This window comes from Fusarium poae, chromosome 4 (assembly GCF_019609905.1).
Source record: "Fusarium poae strain DAOMC 252244 chromosome 4, whole genome shotgun sequence".
NCBI classification, from domain to species: Eukaryota; Fungi; Ascomycota; class Sordariomycetes; order Hypocreales; family Nectriaceae; genus Fusarium; species Fusarium poae.
In genome coordinates this window covers 2,021,255-2,036,129 of record NC_058402.1, presented here as the reverse complement: position 1 = coordinate 2,036,129, position 14,875 = coordinate 2,021,255, and the positions used below count along the sequence as shown (strand labels likewise).

The window sequence follows — 14,875 nt, the reverse complement described above, 5'->3', positions numbered from 1 at the left end:
TCATTTCCCAAAAAGAAAAAGTGTCCGTAAGTAAAAAATTCGTCAAGTCGTGATGAGACATAAGAAGTTTTCAAGTGGCAGAAGAAATAGCCATGGCGGTTATCCTTGAACCGTTGTCGAGGTATGCCTCGGCGTTTGTGTTGAGATCTTCAACGCCTTTTCTGACAGTAAGACGCTGCTCATCCTCGTCCCACCACACATCGTCGCCGACCTCGGCGTCGGCAGGGACTAGCAAAAGCATGCCCTGGTTGCTTCCGAGAGCGATCCTGCACGACGAGTCCTTGACAAAAGTCTCGAGGAAAGGGACGTCGTAGCCCTGCATCCCCCGCAAGGGTCCCCCACTCTCGACAAAGTCTCTGATGAGGTTGCTTTGCTCGAGGCTCCAGAACTGACGGAAGTCTTCTGGACGTGAGAAGGCATCGACGTTTGTGAGGAGTTCTAGCATGCCTGCCATGCCGTTGAGGACGGGGCTGAGGAAATGGACAAAGGAGTTGAGAATCTCCTCGCGAGAGTATCTTGGGTCTGCATGTGTTCTAAGGGCTGGTGACATTGTGTTTAGGAGTGTGAGAAGTCGTTCTTGGCTAGCAGGTTGTGGTGTTCGGACGTGGTAGGCCATGGTCAAGAGAGAGACGAGAGAGAAGGTAGATGACATGGAGGAGAGAGGGTCTGAGAGGCTGGCGATGCTATCGATGTAGATGGCCTTGTTTGGCTTGTTTGAGAGCAGTTTTGAAGGCATTTTGATGTGTGTCGTCCAAGTAGGTAGGTAGGTAGGTAGGTAGGTAGGTAGGTAGGTAGGTAGGTGGTAGTAGTAGTAGTAGTAGTAATAATAAGATATAGATAGTAGTAGGTGGTAGATAGTATATGGTTGTTGTATAAAGATGATGAGCTAGAATGAAGAACCTCAGCTTCTGGAAGGACATGGCAGACTATTTCAACAAAATAGCAAGATCCATTCTATCCAATAAAGTAAACTAAATCCAAAACAGAAAGAGAAGCGCCGACTGTGTTGTGTAGTGTAGTATAGTGTCCCCCCCTTTCAAAAGCATCCATCTGCCATCTCTCCATCTCCATCTCCGTGGGCTCCGTTTGGCATATCCATTCTGTGGTCAGTCTAAGTGAGGTGAGAGAGACCCTGGCTCCAGACGATTACCCAATAAAGTCACTCATGATAGCAAGGTGGTTGATTGACAGGGCTCCAGGCCCCCACGAGAGGGAACCACAGGGACCACGCATCGGGTAATTCCCATTTTAGCTTGGGCATGGATGGATGGCGTCCATGCCTCGCGTTTCTTTTAGTGGATGTTACAGGCAGGACAGGCGTAGCACAGACCATTTGAAAGCCTGGAGACAGGAGGCAGAGACGGGCAGAGACAGGCACAGGCACGGGCAGGGCAAGTCAGGGCACAACAACCTACAATTTTGGCCTGTGAAAGTTGTTGAGGCGAGTCTCTTCACATGAAGATGGATAGATACCTGTACCTACCTACCTTTGTACTATCTCATCTTACATACCTCTAGTACAGATGCTGTGACATTGAGTACAACCAAAGTCAAATTCCATACTCAGTCTGTTCCAGCTTTTGTTTCCATTCGTTTTTGTTGATATCAGCTCCATTTATCCATCACTATCAGGTCGACCCGTCTCTCTGTCTGCGTCTCATGTTCGAGACCTCTCGTGGTTAGTCTGTCACTCGGGCCTTTTTTTTCTTCTCTCTTGTTTTCTTGGCTTGATCTTCCCGTTTATTTGCTGTGCCAAGTCACTCATGTACTTGCAGCAATAATAAGTAATAGCATGGAAGGGGGGAGCCCGTCATCCCTCCATCATGGGATCAGCTCCCGCTGTTCCCGCGGCTTACGCGCTTCCAACTTTGCATCTTATTCTTATCATTTTCCTCTCTTTTTGTCGACAGCCACCAACGATTTGGGATGGAGGGAAAAACCCCCCACTCTCCGCTGCGTTGCGCTTTGTTTTGATTTGCTTTGCGGAGAGAGGAGCGGAGCGGATAAAGGGTTTCCATATCAGCCTGGTATGGAACCTAACCTAACCTACCTAACCTAACCTACCTAACCTAACCTGCTGAGCTAGAGTCGATTCTACATGGCTCCCCGGATTCTCCTTCTCCTCTTGTGTATGTCAAAGCAACTGTGTACCAATGATGGTCATCTTTGACTTGCGGCGTAGTCTTCAGTTGTAGTTGTTCTGTGTCAGGCTTGTTTCTATCGATCTCATCTTTTTTTACTCTATATCTATCGGATGTAACGCTCCGTCCATGTCCGTGTCGAGTTATGTCATTCATGCTGTACTCTTCGGCAAGTCCATACTTAACCTCTTGATTGGTTGTGTGCTCTGTGCTATCAAACACAGCCCTGAATATACCTACTCACCATCACCACAAAGTCTCCTGACAAGTACGGCCCTTTTCCGGGTATGCCAATAACAAAAACAGGTGATTCAATCTCGCCCTACTCGGTGCTACTTCGATTTATGTGAACCAGATCGCATGTAGATCAGATGTTGATTTTTGACCTAATCTTTGACGGTACGTCTGCCGCAGAGCCTCATTATTCAGCCTTTTGATGATGATGGTAGCAGCAACAGAAAGACGGTTTGGACGGACTGAGGAAACGTTTTGACTTTTGTCGCATTGTGTTTCGACTAAATATAAACATTTATGTATCTTCTTTTTGATCGACATATCGCGACGTGTCTTGTTACATCTCCTAAAATAACCTTGATTTTCTAAAAATGCACACAAGCACTTCCTGTTACATTGAGTTGATATCGTGTATGACATATGAATCCCGTGATTTTTCTCTGCTCCTTTCTAGAATATCGTGACTTGGCGGGCCGACTTTGTAATATCTGGGGCCTCAGACAAAGTACATAGTATTACTATATCCACTTCTGTACCCTGTCACTTTGTGGATATTCCTAGATACCAACGTGCCATCAGTAGCGGTATGCATCTGATACATAGTACCATCTGTCAAGCATGGACTCGTAGCATGTCCTCTATTGTTCTAGTGTGTTTCTTTTACTTGGTAGATATGTGATCCAAACGTCGGGCTCTCCCTCTTTTTGCTGTGATGATGCTTTGACTTTGACCAAACAATCTTTGACCTTTTGCGTGGGGGTTTCATGGTTGATAACAAGCTTAGTTGTTAGTTTCTCTAACAATATAAAACTACTCGAGACATTATCGCTAGTCTGAAGATCTTGTCGATCGCCGAAACGCAGGGTCATCAATCATCTGCCGTGTTGCTAAATGTGATCAGTAGGGGTGGATGGCAGTGTCATGTTCGCCTCACATATTCATTCATTCACTCGTTCTTCTTCTTGGTCAGCTACGTATGACATGGCAGCACAGTCATAGATGTTGACCACGTGTGACTTAGCACAGCAACTTGTGGTGATCCTGCACTTATTGTCGCTTCAATAATATACGCATCCTACACCGTCCGTTTCATTCGGTGATGGCATTCATGCCCGAAGAGTCACTCGGTTCGGCTCGGATTTGTTTTGATCTCGGCGCTACGAATGGCAACAACAAGAATGTAAGGGCGTATAGAATCGCTAACCTCCTCGAAAACACATTCTTTGGATCCAGGGTACTCATGGGATATTCATGGTCGTGATGGTTTCATATCGAGGAAATCCAACCACTTACACCGAGTGACTCAGCCGGCTCACTCACTAGTCGAAATAAAAACCACAGTCGAGTTCAGCTTCAACACTCAAACATGTCTTCCATTTTCGAAAACATTCTCTAAATCCTAATAAACTTTACATAAAATGATAGATTCGAATCAATTCTTCAAAACACTTCCCTTGATACATAAACAGTTGTGAAATCAATTACGTCACTAAACCAAGCCTATTTCACCTTTTGCCTCGTTTGTAACACAGCAAATAACCCTCTACGCATTGCACAACAGAAGTAGCCAAAAGGTATACACACGGCAATGCCAACCAACGAAAACCCTGAAAATTATGCCCTCTTCAGGGATTGTTTATCTACTACCCTTCTCCAACCTGCTTCCTCGGCCCCGGACCCGCCTAAACGCCGTCGGCGCCGCAAGAACTCGGCCGCTGCTCCAGTCACTGCAACATCCACTCCGGCTCCGAACCCGGAGAGAGACGCCGAAGAGCTGGCTGATTTTGCCGATTACCTAGCTACAGAGATATTTGAGAATCTTCCGGATGAGCTGCAGACATTGGAGTATCGAACCTGGAGGAACGACGAAGCGTTACAAGAACAGTATTCTCTGCCTCTCACAAAAGAGAGTCTATCCATGCTGAACCTGCCACCGTCTATTGTTGAGACATTGACGACTTACAACCTTATCTCTGACGACCCATACACTGCATCGCATCTTCCGTCCTCCCCCGAGGCATTCCTACTCCCCATCATAACCTCGTACATCACTCCCCTGATCGAGCCCCCTCCTGCTACACGTTCCACTCGTGCAGACGCCTGCGAGCTTTGTGCTCGATCATGGGTTCCTTTGTCATATCATCATCTCATCCCAAGATTCGTACACGAAAAAGCTGTCAAGCGAGGTTGGCACAGTAAGGAGGATCTGCAGAATGTAGCCTGGCTGTGTGGTGCGTGTCATCGCTTTGTGCATAACTTCAAGACTCACGAAGAGCTCGCTCGGGATTTCTACACTGTTGATTTGTTACTAGAGGAGGAAGAGGTTCAACGATGGGCTGCATGGGTTGGAAAGTTGAGATGGAAAGGAAGGTAGTTCCGATTATTCCATGTTGGTCTTCGAATATTCATGCTCAATAACCATGCATATCTTCAAAGGGACCATACCTATTACCATCAATACTGTGTTATCACCCCTGTCAGAGCCAGGTTCTTTTTCGCCCGACACTCTTGGAATTTTGTGATAGCCCCGTTTGCTAACGTTGACACTACCTCAAGTCCCAGGTTCCGTAGCACAACCATTTTCCTCAAAATCCTGGCCGAGCATACTATCCACACAATGTCGGGACTAAATTACTAAGTTGGTTTATGCTAGTTAGACTGTACTCTTGGGTTACTTATCTTTGTAGGCGTAGACATGGTAGGAGACGTGTCGAACGAACGGGCCAAAGTGACAAAGTAGGGCGAGAGTTCATGAGCAAAGGTCTTGAAATACGACATCTGGATATTAATTATCTATAGAAGTAGTCTCTTTTGTATTGCAATTCAGATGGGTTGCTCGGGCTTAGTCTGCCCGGTATAGGAACCAGAACTGAACCGGTGATTGATTTACAAAGAACCTACTATATGGATGCTCAATATATGGACACTCATCCTCACTTGGATCCCAGAAGGGAATTGCGCGACTCCAAGTATCCTCCCAAATTTCATATCCACCCGTTTCATAATTATACGCGTCTTCAAGGATATCATCCAGGTATATCCACGGAAGCCAAGGTCGATAATCTTCTTGTGTTCCTAATGGAAAGTCCCGTATTTCCATCGTTATAGAAACAGCGGGATAGTTGAACTCCCTGGAGTCTAGGTATGTCGTTAAAACAAATCCTGTCAACTCTTCGATGCTCATTTTCTGAAGGCGTGCAAGCATCCCTAGGCCCTGAGAAGTAAGATAGTGGAGGTGGTTGAAAAATCTTGTCTCGTAGTCTTCCTGCATTGAGTTTAAAAAACTCTTTTCTAGGTATTGTTGAGGGCCGTCAGTCAATGATGGTAAGACCCTACCGTGGATGGATTCGAGATGCTTAGCAACATTTGAAAGTAGCTCCCGATGTTTCTGCAGTATATAGAACATAATGCAGTAAAATCTCCCAACGGCGTTCTTGCGACGCATGCCACGGCCATACCTTTTGAAAAACATTTGTCGAAATTCGTCACCCCGCTCATGCAGCAATTGCTGTCTATTGAAGAAGGTCAGACAGTAACTTTCAAAGGTAATGGCTGCAGTCATAAAACGCCTTCGCTCATCCTGTGTCAGCTCTTTTGACTGTCGTGTAACATAGAAATCAGCACCGGGGTTCTTAGCCATATTTGCCAGAGCTTGCTTTGAATACTCATCGATTATCAGCTTTGCATCTTCACCAAGACCTGACATGCTGCAAAGTGCTGAGAGCGAGAACTTGTGCAATTCCGGTGGCGTAGTATGGCGGGTTGACTTAAGAACTTGTGATATCTTGTCTTCAATAAGGAAGATCTTTGGGAAAGAAAAGTTTCGTTCCTGTCTGATATAGCGCAAGCGTGCTGGGCGCAGGAACGAAGAAAAATCCAGGCTGTTTCTGAAGCGATTTGACATGCGGGCGACGAAGGATTTGCGATTTTCGGAGAAACAGCTCAGGGCGGTTGGGTATGCCTTCACAAGTTGTAAAAGGTCTGAGCCGCAATGCTCCATCACTTGGAGCAGAAGCTCGTTCGGAAGATCCTGGATGCTGCCCATGATTCTGGCATCTGATGTGGTGACAAGGCTGGTTGGTATGTTCAGGAGGGAAGATATTGGAACAGGAGGGGAAATACCACTTGTTATATATACTATTTGTAAAAGCTTCATAGACATAAGGTTTTGTTATTTAACCCTAGTTTTGAGTAAAGTTTAGATGTTGTGCTTGTTGTAATTAAACCTGAAGGTATATCGGATAACACAAAAGCTCTGTAGACGAACACAAAGTGTAGCTACTGTTTTCCGTACGTTGGTGCGCATTACTTTGTGGAAAGGTTTATGAATATGATCATTTGTTGTGGTCTTCTGTTTCTGTGTCTGATTGCTCTTAGTCGCCAGAGTTCTTCTCTGTCGAATACAAGAAGCTATCAGCAGTGTACTTGAGACTCCTATTCTGGCGTTAAGTTTATATCTCGCTCAAATGGTCCTTGATTCCGGCAAATGCTGTGTAAGCTTCCAGGAAAGAGTTGCTTCAATAGAAAAATTCCAATTATACCCTCTGCGCATAATTACACTTCGTTAAGGTTTTTCAATATGAGCTGCCTATTTGTAGTGTATGTATTGCGATAATCCAAGATACAGTACACCTACAACAACTCGGTTGAGTTAAACCTGCCGTCATCATCTCTCAGAAGGCAATTTGAGGATATTACATAGATTTAATAAAAAACAGTATTATAAACTTTGGATTATCATTGACCAATGATTCTAAAAAAAGAACAGACTAAAAGACCGTGTTGTAGGCTCTAGGCCAAACCCATCTAACTTCTCAATACCATTCCTTGGTCCAACACGTTAGCCAATACTTATCATCAATCTGTTGAGATGACTCAATCATCGTTGAGAAAATTGTTGTATCACGATTAGGTAGCAAACATTTTGTTGAGATGTCCCCGAGACGACGACTCGTTTCGTTCCAGGGTAGGATGCCACCGAGTCAGCAGATAAGACACAAGTGGCTTGTACTTTGCGGTGCATGTCTGGACCGTCATGCATATACTTCTCATAGACAAGTCGTATTATATGCAATTTCCTTGCAGCTTGGATATGTTCACCAAGTCAGATCTGTGGTTGAATGTATATCCACCCATTGCGCTGTATCGCTATCATCAGATCAATCATGATCTTCCTCGGTCAATCCAGGACAACCCTCCATCTCAGTATCATTATACACCATCTTGCACCAAAAACAATACAGATGCTTCTCCCTTAGGTATTCCAATACCGTCTTCAACCTCTCCCCAATCTCAAGCTCGTTGAACTGATCCAACTCCTCATCCTCTTCGTCCAAATCATCGGCCGTAGCATACACAGTCTGTCCCTTGCCCAAAGCCCTCTTGTCGTCTTCATCCTCCTGGTCATCCTCATACGTAGGTAGCCTTGATAGTGACTGTTCGAGATCGTATCGCATACGCCGGTCTCGCTCAGCTTCTTCTCTGTGTCTCACAAGGCTACGGTACAGAAGAGGTATTGATTTGAGAGGGCGCGAGGATGTTGGTGTTGCCTTGCCAGATTTGTCGTTTGTTTTTGAGGCTTGTTCTCCAGAGCCAGTGAGTTCAATCTTTTCATCATCCATTCTCTCTGCCATACGCTGAGCCGCAAAAAACTGCTTCTCTAGTCTCGCGTCCTCACGCTCTTTCCGTACGCGCTCGCGATACTCATCGGGGTCCATCTTGGCGGCTTTGATATCTCTTTCTTCAGCCGCTTCTCTGATCTTTCGCTTTTTCTCATTATCCAGACCAATGCCTCCGCGGTCATCTTTGACACTGACTTTGATTGGTTCCGCCCGACCCGGAGCAACACCATCATCTGTCTTCTTTCCCAGACCGCCGCTTGTGAATCCCATCTTTGCCATCATAGCAAAACCTTTGCTCTTTTTGGCCTTTGCATCTTCCAGAAGTGAAGTGGAGAGAGCCTTTTCGCGAGCAGCTTCCTCCTCTTCCGCAATCTGCTCTTTGGATTTGACGTTTCCTCGTGCGCGTGATTCACGCTTAAGTCGTTGCGTGCGCTGCAGCGATGTCTCTTTGACGGGTACAGGGTCTTCAAAGGACATGTTCATGTAGTCATCGTCGTCCTCATCTAGCGCGCCCGCACCATTCTTTTGTTCATTACTCATGATCCCGACTGCTTTTATGAGTTGTGTTGTTTGAGAGACGTGAGTTAGAGATGAGATTAGTGTTGTCGATTGTTACTTGTGATGATTAAAGATTCTTGTTCACGTACGGAAACCATTCCAGGCTATGATTGCAACAGGCTCCACTAATTTTCAAGCTGGCCTACTAGGGTAGTTACTATGTATCTGTATCTTTTACTGTAGACATGCCTTTCAAAGGAAGTAAAAAGTTATGTGTATGCTTCGTCACCTAACATCTGACTATGTGTATACACCATGTGATCTAATTAACTGACTGTCGTCACCAACAAACTTCAAGGCTGCGTGCAAGACAGCTCTAGATTTATGGCTCTTAGATCAACAGCCTCAAACAGGGTTTGCACGTTCTTCCAGCATTTAGTACCACGACCGATCAAAAAAGATACACAAATGAATATATGAATAAGTATATGGTATCCTACGCCTATGCCTATGCAGCCATGTCCATTTACCTGTTCTTGGCCTTCTTTCTCGCAGACTTCTCTCTCTCGTACAGATTCGACTCGCGGCCCTCTTCGCTCTGGATCTCGGCAACAAGACGCTTGTATTTCTTTTCGTAAGCCTCGTCCTTTGCCTTCTTGACACGCAGCTTCTCCCGCGCCATAAAGTTGGCGTCCTTGCGCAGCTCCCGCAGAGCACCCTTGCGCTCCCTCTTGTGCTCCTTCTGGAGCTTGGCCAACTCTGCACGCTCGCGGTCTGGGTCGTAGTGCTTGTCTGGGTCGAAGGTCTCCTCGAACTTGGGGATAAACGTCTTGATTGCCAGAGGCCGGTGGTGGTGGAGTTCTACGTTACGACGCGATAGCTGGGCAACCTGGAGCATGCGGTCGAACTTGACCAGCAACTTCTCAACCCTCTCGTTCAAAGCGGCAGGCAGTTGGGGTCGGCAAGTCTTGCCGTTGAGATGCTTGAGAACGTTTTTAGCCTGGCCGAAAGTCTCGAGGAATGCGCTTTTTCCAGTCCACAAATCCGCGGCCGCCTCCAAGATAGACGCTGTGGTGTCGATAATGGCAACCTTACTGGCAGTGGCTTCAGGCTTCTTTGAGTCTCCGGCAATGCAGTCCGAGAAATTTGGTTTCCGAACCTTGGTCTTGTTTGCACCTTCGGTACGGATACCGGCGGGAGCGCCGTGGATGGGAAAGTTTCCGAGCTGCTTTGAAGAAGCAGCAGGCGCCAAAGCACAGAGAGTGTTCAGAGAGAAGTTGATAACCTCAGGAACGTAGCGCTTTGCAAGCTTCTGGTAGCTGATAGCAAGGGTTGAGAGATAGGCGCCGATGGCATAATGTGCAAGACTTTGCGGTACCTTCTGACCCAGGTATCGTGTAATTGTCAACACAGCAGGGGTGACAACCTGGTGGAAGTGATCGGAGGTGGGGAAAATGGTACCAACAGCAGTCAGCAGAACAAGGTCTCCAGGTCCCAAGTCCAACGGTCTTGATGTGCTGATCTCCTCAATGTTGTGGCTGAACTGCTTGCCAATCTCAAGAGGAAACATCTTTGAAAGGGAGTGGATATGTCGGACAAGACTTTCAAGCACGGTAAAGGGAGCAGAAGTTGCCGGATCCCAAGGCGAACCGATATAGTCGACTAGAGATGTCGCAAAATTACCGAGTTTCTCTTTGTTCTTGCTGTTGAGCTTGGGGTGGTAGAGGGCACGAATTCTTTGAACGATAGTAGGGAAGGTCTTGGTCGGATATGGAGCCAGAGTGGCTCTCAGCTCGTCGCAAGACTGGGGGCACGTAAAGGTATAAGGAAGACCCTGCTCATCACCTTTCTGAATCGCCGAGGCTTTTGTAGTCGAATCGGCATCGAAGACAGGATTTCGGCTCTCTTCCTCGTTGAGAAGGCCCTTGGTGAAATCATCCTCCTCGTCTTCCGCTTCCTCGTCAGACCCATCCTCCATCGATTCATCGTCACTGTCGTCGAGTGGCTCCACGTCGGATCCGCTAGCCACAAGATCATCGTCAATAATGAAATCGTCTTCATCGTCGAATCCAAGTTCGGTGGCTGTAGGTCGAGCGCGGATACCGCTACCAAGACCGAAATCGTCTTCGTCTTCGTCGTCCAGGTCCATCTCATCTTGCTCAGGCTTCTTGCCCTTGTTGTTGACTTCTTCATCCTCACTATCGCTGACTGACTCTCCTCGCATGCGCTTCTGGCGTTTTTCTTCGAGCTCCTTCAACCTCTGAGACTCTTCTTCAGCCTTTTCCTCCTCAGTCTTGGTACGGTCCGCAGGCTGGGCCCTCTTATCCTGGGCAAGCTTCTTTACTTGGAGATCGAAATTCTTCTCGAAAGCATCGCGGTCGACACCGGCAATTTTGGATACAGCGGCAGGATCAGCCTGGGGCTTGCCATCTGGTCGAATATGGTGTAGCATGTACTGGATGGTTTGGAGCTCCTTGTCAATTTCTTCTCGAAGATCTTCGTCCTCTTCCTTCGCAGCCTGGCGCTCGTATTTGTAGTGTTTGGACTTGGCGATAACTTCCTCCATGACTTCCTTCTTCGTCTTTTTGCGTTCAGGTTCGTCGTTCTCGGCATCTTCTCCATCGCTTCCCTCTGCCGCCAATGCACGAATGCGCTTCAGTCTTTGTCGCTCACGTACTGAACCATCACTATCATAATCCTCCTCCAGATCGTCTTCCTTAAAATCGTCCTTAGCATCAAAACTAAGGGACTTGCCCATATGCGTCAAGCCCTCTGATGGTTCGTCATCTTCCAGATCGAACATGGAGTTCTTCTTGTGACTTCTCTGCTTCTCTCGGGCAAATCTTTCCAGCATCTTGTCTTCTGGTGCCATCGTGGGATCGTTTTCACCGAATCGACGATCGATAATTCCACCGACCTTGTTTCGACGCTGCATCTCAACCAGGAGTGTTTGCCGACGCTATTATATTCATTAGTTGGCTGCTTCGTAGTGATAGTTATGCGACTTACCCTCTCTTCACTAGCTGCCTTGGCCTGGCCAGGTCGTCCTTTGATGCTTCCAGCAGTCAAAGTAGGTCGGTTACTGGTAACCTCGAATTTGGGACCCTTGGCATGCTTCAAGTCAAAAGGATTGAATTGCTCGCGAATGCCTTCCAGAACGACACCTCGTTGGAGTCTCTTGTCATTGCGGGAGCGCTCATCCTGAGCGTTACGTCGCTTTTGCTTTTTCGATTGTTGAGGGCCGACAATTCCCTGCTCTTTGAGAGACGCCTTCAGGCGCTTGAGCTGTGAGCCGGCCATAGCGATGAAATATGCTGATGGTGGTGTTCGACTTGCGCTCTGCGACCATGGATTTTTGCGATAGAAAAAAAAGTACTGTCTTATCGTTATCAAATATGGGTCTTAGATTTGAGGTGGGTCTAAAGTGGCATAACTAGAACATGCACCATTCCTTGAAGAGACAATACAAGGCAGACATCTACTGGTTAAGAAGACAAATCAGTACAAAAAAAATAGTACAATAGATCTATGCCTCGATTTAGCACCATATATGTTGGAAACTATCAGAATCTTAATGTTAAAAGGTTGAGATACAGGTCCCTGCAACTGTGTTCCTGAGTATCATTGGCGTGCGAATAGCTATCGACGGGAAGTCTAACCCGATCCGACGCCCGGGAGGCGGTAAGAAGCTGCAGAATAACTTACGTCAGGAGCTCTGGGGTATCCAGCTTAAGCTGTCGCGATCTTGATTTATCATTTCTTCAAGAAGCATGAACTCAACAAACAAAGTTATTAGTCAAGATGGGATGGGCTGACAGCCTCCTCAAGTTTGCCCGTGATGAGCGAGTGGTTCTTTTGACGTTGGGCCTCGCTACTTTTGGCGTCGTTAGTACCGTCTTCACTGCACTCACAATCATTCGCGACGACAATGAGATTCCCCCACTACAGCCAAAGACGCAATACATCACTCAGGACACCGAAGATTCGTTACAGCTCGAAACTCTCGAGAAGCTACTGGACCACCCGAACTATTCAATTAGAGAGGTTGCAATCAAAATTCTATGTGATCGAGCTGTCAACGATCCTGAGACAACCCACTCACTTCTTTTCGGCATCACTCGACCGGACTACGATGAGAGGATGCGATGCTTGAGAGCAATGGCCCTTCTTACTGGACAGACTATTGGTAAGACTATTCATAAATAATAATACTACTGAATCTCGGCTAATAACCTCAGGTTTGGACGGTCTTTCTAAATTGAACAATCCCAAAGCCTATTCTGCTCTGGTCAGATCTTTGGAGTTGAGTTTAGACGATGTCGAGCGACCAAATCTCACCGACAGTCATTGGGACGAGTATTACCTCCGCGATATGGCTGAGAGGTTCTGCCTCATGTTCATCCTGGAACTTGTCAATAAGTACGGCGCCAGCATGCTGATCAAGGCGCGCTTTGTTGAAAAATGGCTAGCGAAGCAAGACTGGGGCGCTACGCCTGAAGAGAGACGCCGCAGCTTTAAGGACTACATGGCCCTCAAGGTCAATAGAATTGTCGAGATTGTCGATCGAATTAAGGAGTCAAGACGAGGTCTCCGGGCTTTAGAGAAGGCAGGGCTATTGGACAAGGAAAACTCCAGAAGAAGGATTCGAGAGTTGCCGGACCTCATCATGGAGATAGAAGAGGAAGCAGGAAACATGCCGCTTGTGGAACAACAACCAACGCGCACAAGGGAGCATTCTGCTGAAGAGCAACGACTGCGACGGCAACATCGAGAGGCAATGGTTCTCAACGATGGAACTCGACCATTGGCGCGCGAAGACATTATTGAGAGAGAACATACTTCACCGGCATAGGTGATGAGAACAGATACCCAATATCATAACGATAAGCGTACATTATATATATCCTGTGAACAGGTTTGTGTAGAATTCAAGCTCAATCCCAAAAGAATATTTGCCGTTAAAAGAGCTGCCAGGTGCAAATCGCCTTTCGTAAACTGAAAAGGGGGAACTTCCCAGAACGACAAGATGGGCGAGCCAGCTAAGCTCATATAAGAGCTCGGAACTTGTGAAAAAGCCCACCCGTCGGAGTGCCAATACTGCAGATCCGACATTCGAGATGTGTCTGGCATTGACTTGTGGTAATCAACAAGCTCCTGTAGACCAACCTCATTGAGCCGGTGGGAGAGAGTAGAGCTGCATCTAAGCCCAGGGTTCGACTTGTGAAACGAAGCACCGCTCTCCCCTATACTGAGCTGAATGGCACCTACACAAAAGAAAATCCAATGTCTTATCTCAGTAAAGTCAAGAGTTTCGCAATTGCTGGTTGAACCAAACAGCCATCTCGCCAGAAGGTTGGAAGCTGTAAGCGGGTGATGCTTGAGGATAACATTAGAAGTCTTGGATCGTGACGTTTAGACGACGGGTGAGTTCGCCAATAGAGTCGGCACCGAGTATCACGTCAACACCACTGGCATAATTTTCCTCTCTCAACTCTCCAGGGTGAGCTAGAAGTTCCAGCGGGCATCGGTTGGGGGACAGAAGGTTGTCCCAGGGATCCGGAATGTCAACAACGGAATTCATTTGCGTCTTTAGACAAAGCGGAGATCTCCTGACAAGATTGCTGTATTGCAGACCCAGAGAATAGATCGATTTAGGGCCACAATGACTAGGATGGACGTCACCCAAGAGAGGATCCATCGCCCAAATCAAGGCTGTAATGGCTTTCATTTGGTCGAGAGTAGCAGCATATTTGTGCAAATGCAAAACGATCTTGAGGCGGGTCTCTGAGTTTGGTACAGCAAGACCCTCCTTGTCGAGAATGGCTAAGACCTTCTTCAACTGCTTTTGCATGTCCAGTCTTCTAGCTTGGAACCTGGAAAATGTCATTTTGATGCCGATCCATTCACACTTATCAGCTTGATGCTCTTGGATGTGTCCATTGTATTCAACGGTCTAGGCGGAGGTTAAATCCCTAGATCGTGTATCTCGTTGAGGGTCTCCCAGAGATCCCCTTATAGGGGCTTGGCCGTCCAGACCCGCTTCAAGCTTTTCAATGGCCCATTGAGCTCGAACGAGGTATTCTCGCTTCATGTGTGAATAAAGGTCAGCGTTTGCTGGAATTCTATCGAAAGAATTGGGAGGTGATGGGATTAGTTAGTTTGGCTGCTGCATACCTTTCGTGTCTGCATGCTCTTCTGGGTTACCCGGCCAGCGGGAAACTGCGATGAGAAAACCAAGTTGCACTTGGAGGTGCAGCGGTAGGAAATCCATGGTAGCGATTGATTGACTGCCTTCGTGGTGTTCCTTGGTTGTCGTGGCAAGTTCTAAAAGCTGTAGTAAGAACCAGTTCGTTTTTGTGCCGCTTAATATCAAAAGATGCG

The 14,875-nt window shown here is 47.0% G+C and overlaps 8 protein-coding genes across 8 annotated transcripts; 2 read left to right on the top strand and 6 right to left on the bottom strand.

Annotated features, from left to right (window-relative positions):
- Positions 1–70: 70 nt before the first annotated feature.
- On the bottom strand, positions 71–736 carry FPOAC1_010741 (uncharacterized protein; the record flags this gene model as incomplete). The annotated part of the gene is made up of 1 exon (XM_044855130.1): positions 71–736. One exon carries the CDS (start codon positions 734–736, stop codon positions 71–73), a length of 666 nt encoding a protein of 221 aa, XP_044702443.1.
- Positions 737–3,963: 3,227 nt separating this feature from the next.
- On the top strand, positions 3,964–4,749 carry FPOAC1_010740 (uncharacterized protein; the record flags this gene model as incomplete). The annotated part of the gene is made up of 1 exon (XM_044855129.1): positions 3,964–4,749. One exon carries the CDS (start codon positions 3,964–3,966, stop codon positions 4,747–4,749), a length of 786 nt encoding a protein of 261 aa, XP_044702442.1.
- Positions 4,750–5,217: 468 nt separating this feature from the next.
- FPOAC1_010739 (uncharacterized protein) lies at positions 5,218–6,420 on the bottom strand (the record flags this gene model as incomplete). Its single annotated transcript, XM_044855128.1, has 1 exon — positions 5,218–6,420. One exon carries the CDS (start codon positions 6,418–6,420, stop codon positions 5,218–5,220), a length of 1,203 nt encoding a protein of 400 aa, XP_044702441.1.
- Positions 6,421–7,534: 1,114 nt separating this feature from the next.
- Positions 7,535–8,536, bottom strand: FPOAC1_010738 (uncharacterized protein; the record flags this gene model as incomplete). The annotated part of the gene is made up of 1 exon (XM_044855127.1): positions 7,535–8,536. The coding sequence occupies one exon, from the start codon at positions 8,534–8,536 to the stop codon at positions 7,535–7,537; it is 1,002 nt and encodes a 333-aa protein (XP_044702440.1).
- Positions 8,537–9,020: 484 nt separating this feature from the next.
- Positions 9,021–11,794, bottom strand: FPOAC1_010737 (uncharacterized protein; the record flags this gene model as incomplete). The annotated part of the gene is made up of 2 exons (XM_044855126.1): positions 9,021–11,453; positions 11,504–11,794. 2 exons carry the CDS (start codon positions 11,792–11,794, stop codon positions 9,021–9,023), a joined length of 2,724 nt encoding a protein of 907 aa, XP_044702439.1.
- Positions 11,795–12,295: 501 nt separating this feature from the next.
- On the top strand, positions 12,296–13,346 carry FPOAC1_010736 (uncharacterized protein; the record flags this gene model as incomplete). Its single annotated transcript, XM_044855125.1, has 2 exons — positions 12,296–12,680; positions 12,733–13,346. 2 exons carry the CDS (start codon positions 12,296–12,298, stop codon positions 13,344–13,346), a joined length of 999 nt encoding a protein of 332 aa, XP_044702438.1.
- A 537-nt stretch (positions 13,347–13,883) lies between these two features.
- Positions 13,884–14,381, bottom strand: FPOAC1_010735 (uncharacterized protein; the record flags this gene model as incomplete). The annotated part of the gene is made up of 1 exon (XM_044855124.1): positions 13,884–14,381. The coding sequence occupies one exon, from the start codon at positions 14,379–14,381 to the stop codon at positions 13,884–13,886; it is 498 nt and encodes a 165-aa protein (XP_044702437.1).
- Positions 14,382–14,447: 66 nt separating this feature from the next.
- On the bottom strand, positions 14,448–14,765 carry FPOAC1_010734 (uncharacterized protein; the record flags this gene model as incomplete). Its single annotated transcript, XM_044855123.1, has 2 exons — positions 14,448–14,608; positions 14,669–14,765. The coding sequence occupies 2 exons, from the start codon at positions 14,763–14,765 to the stop codon at positions 14,448–14,450; spliced, it is 258 nt and encodes an 85-aa protein (XP_044702436.1).
- Positions 14,766–14,875: the final 110 nt, after the last annotated feature.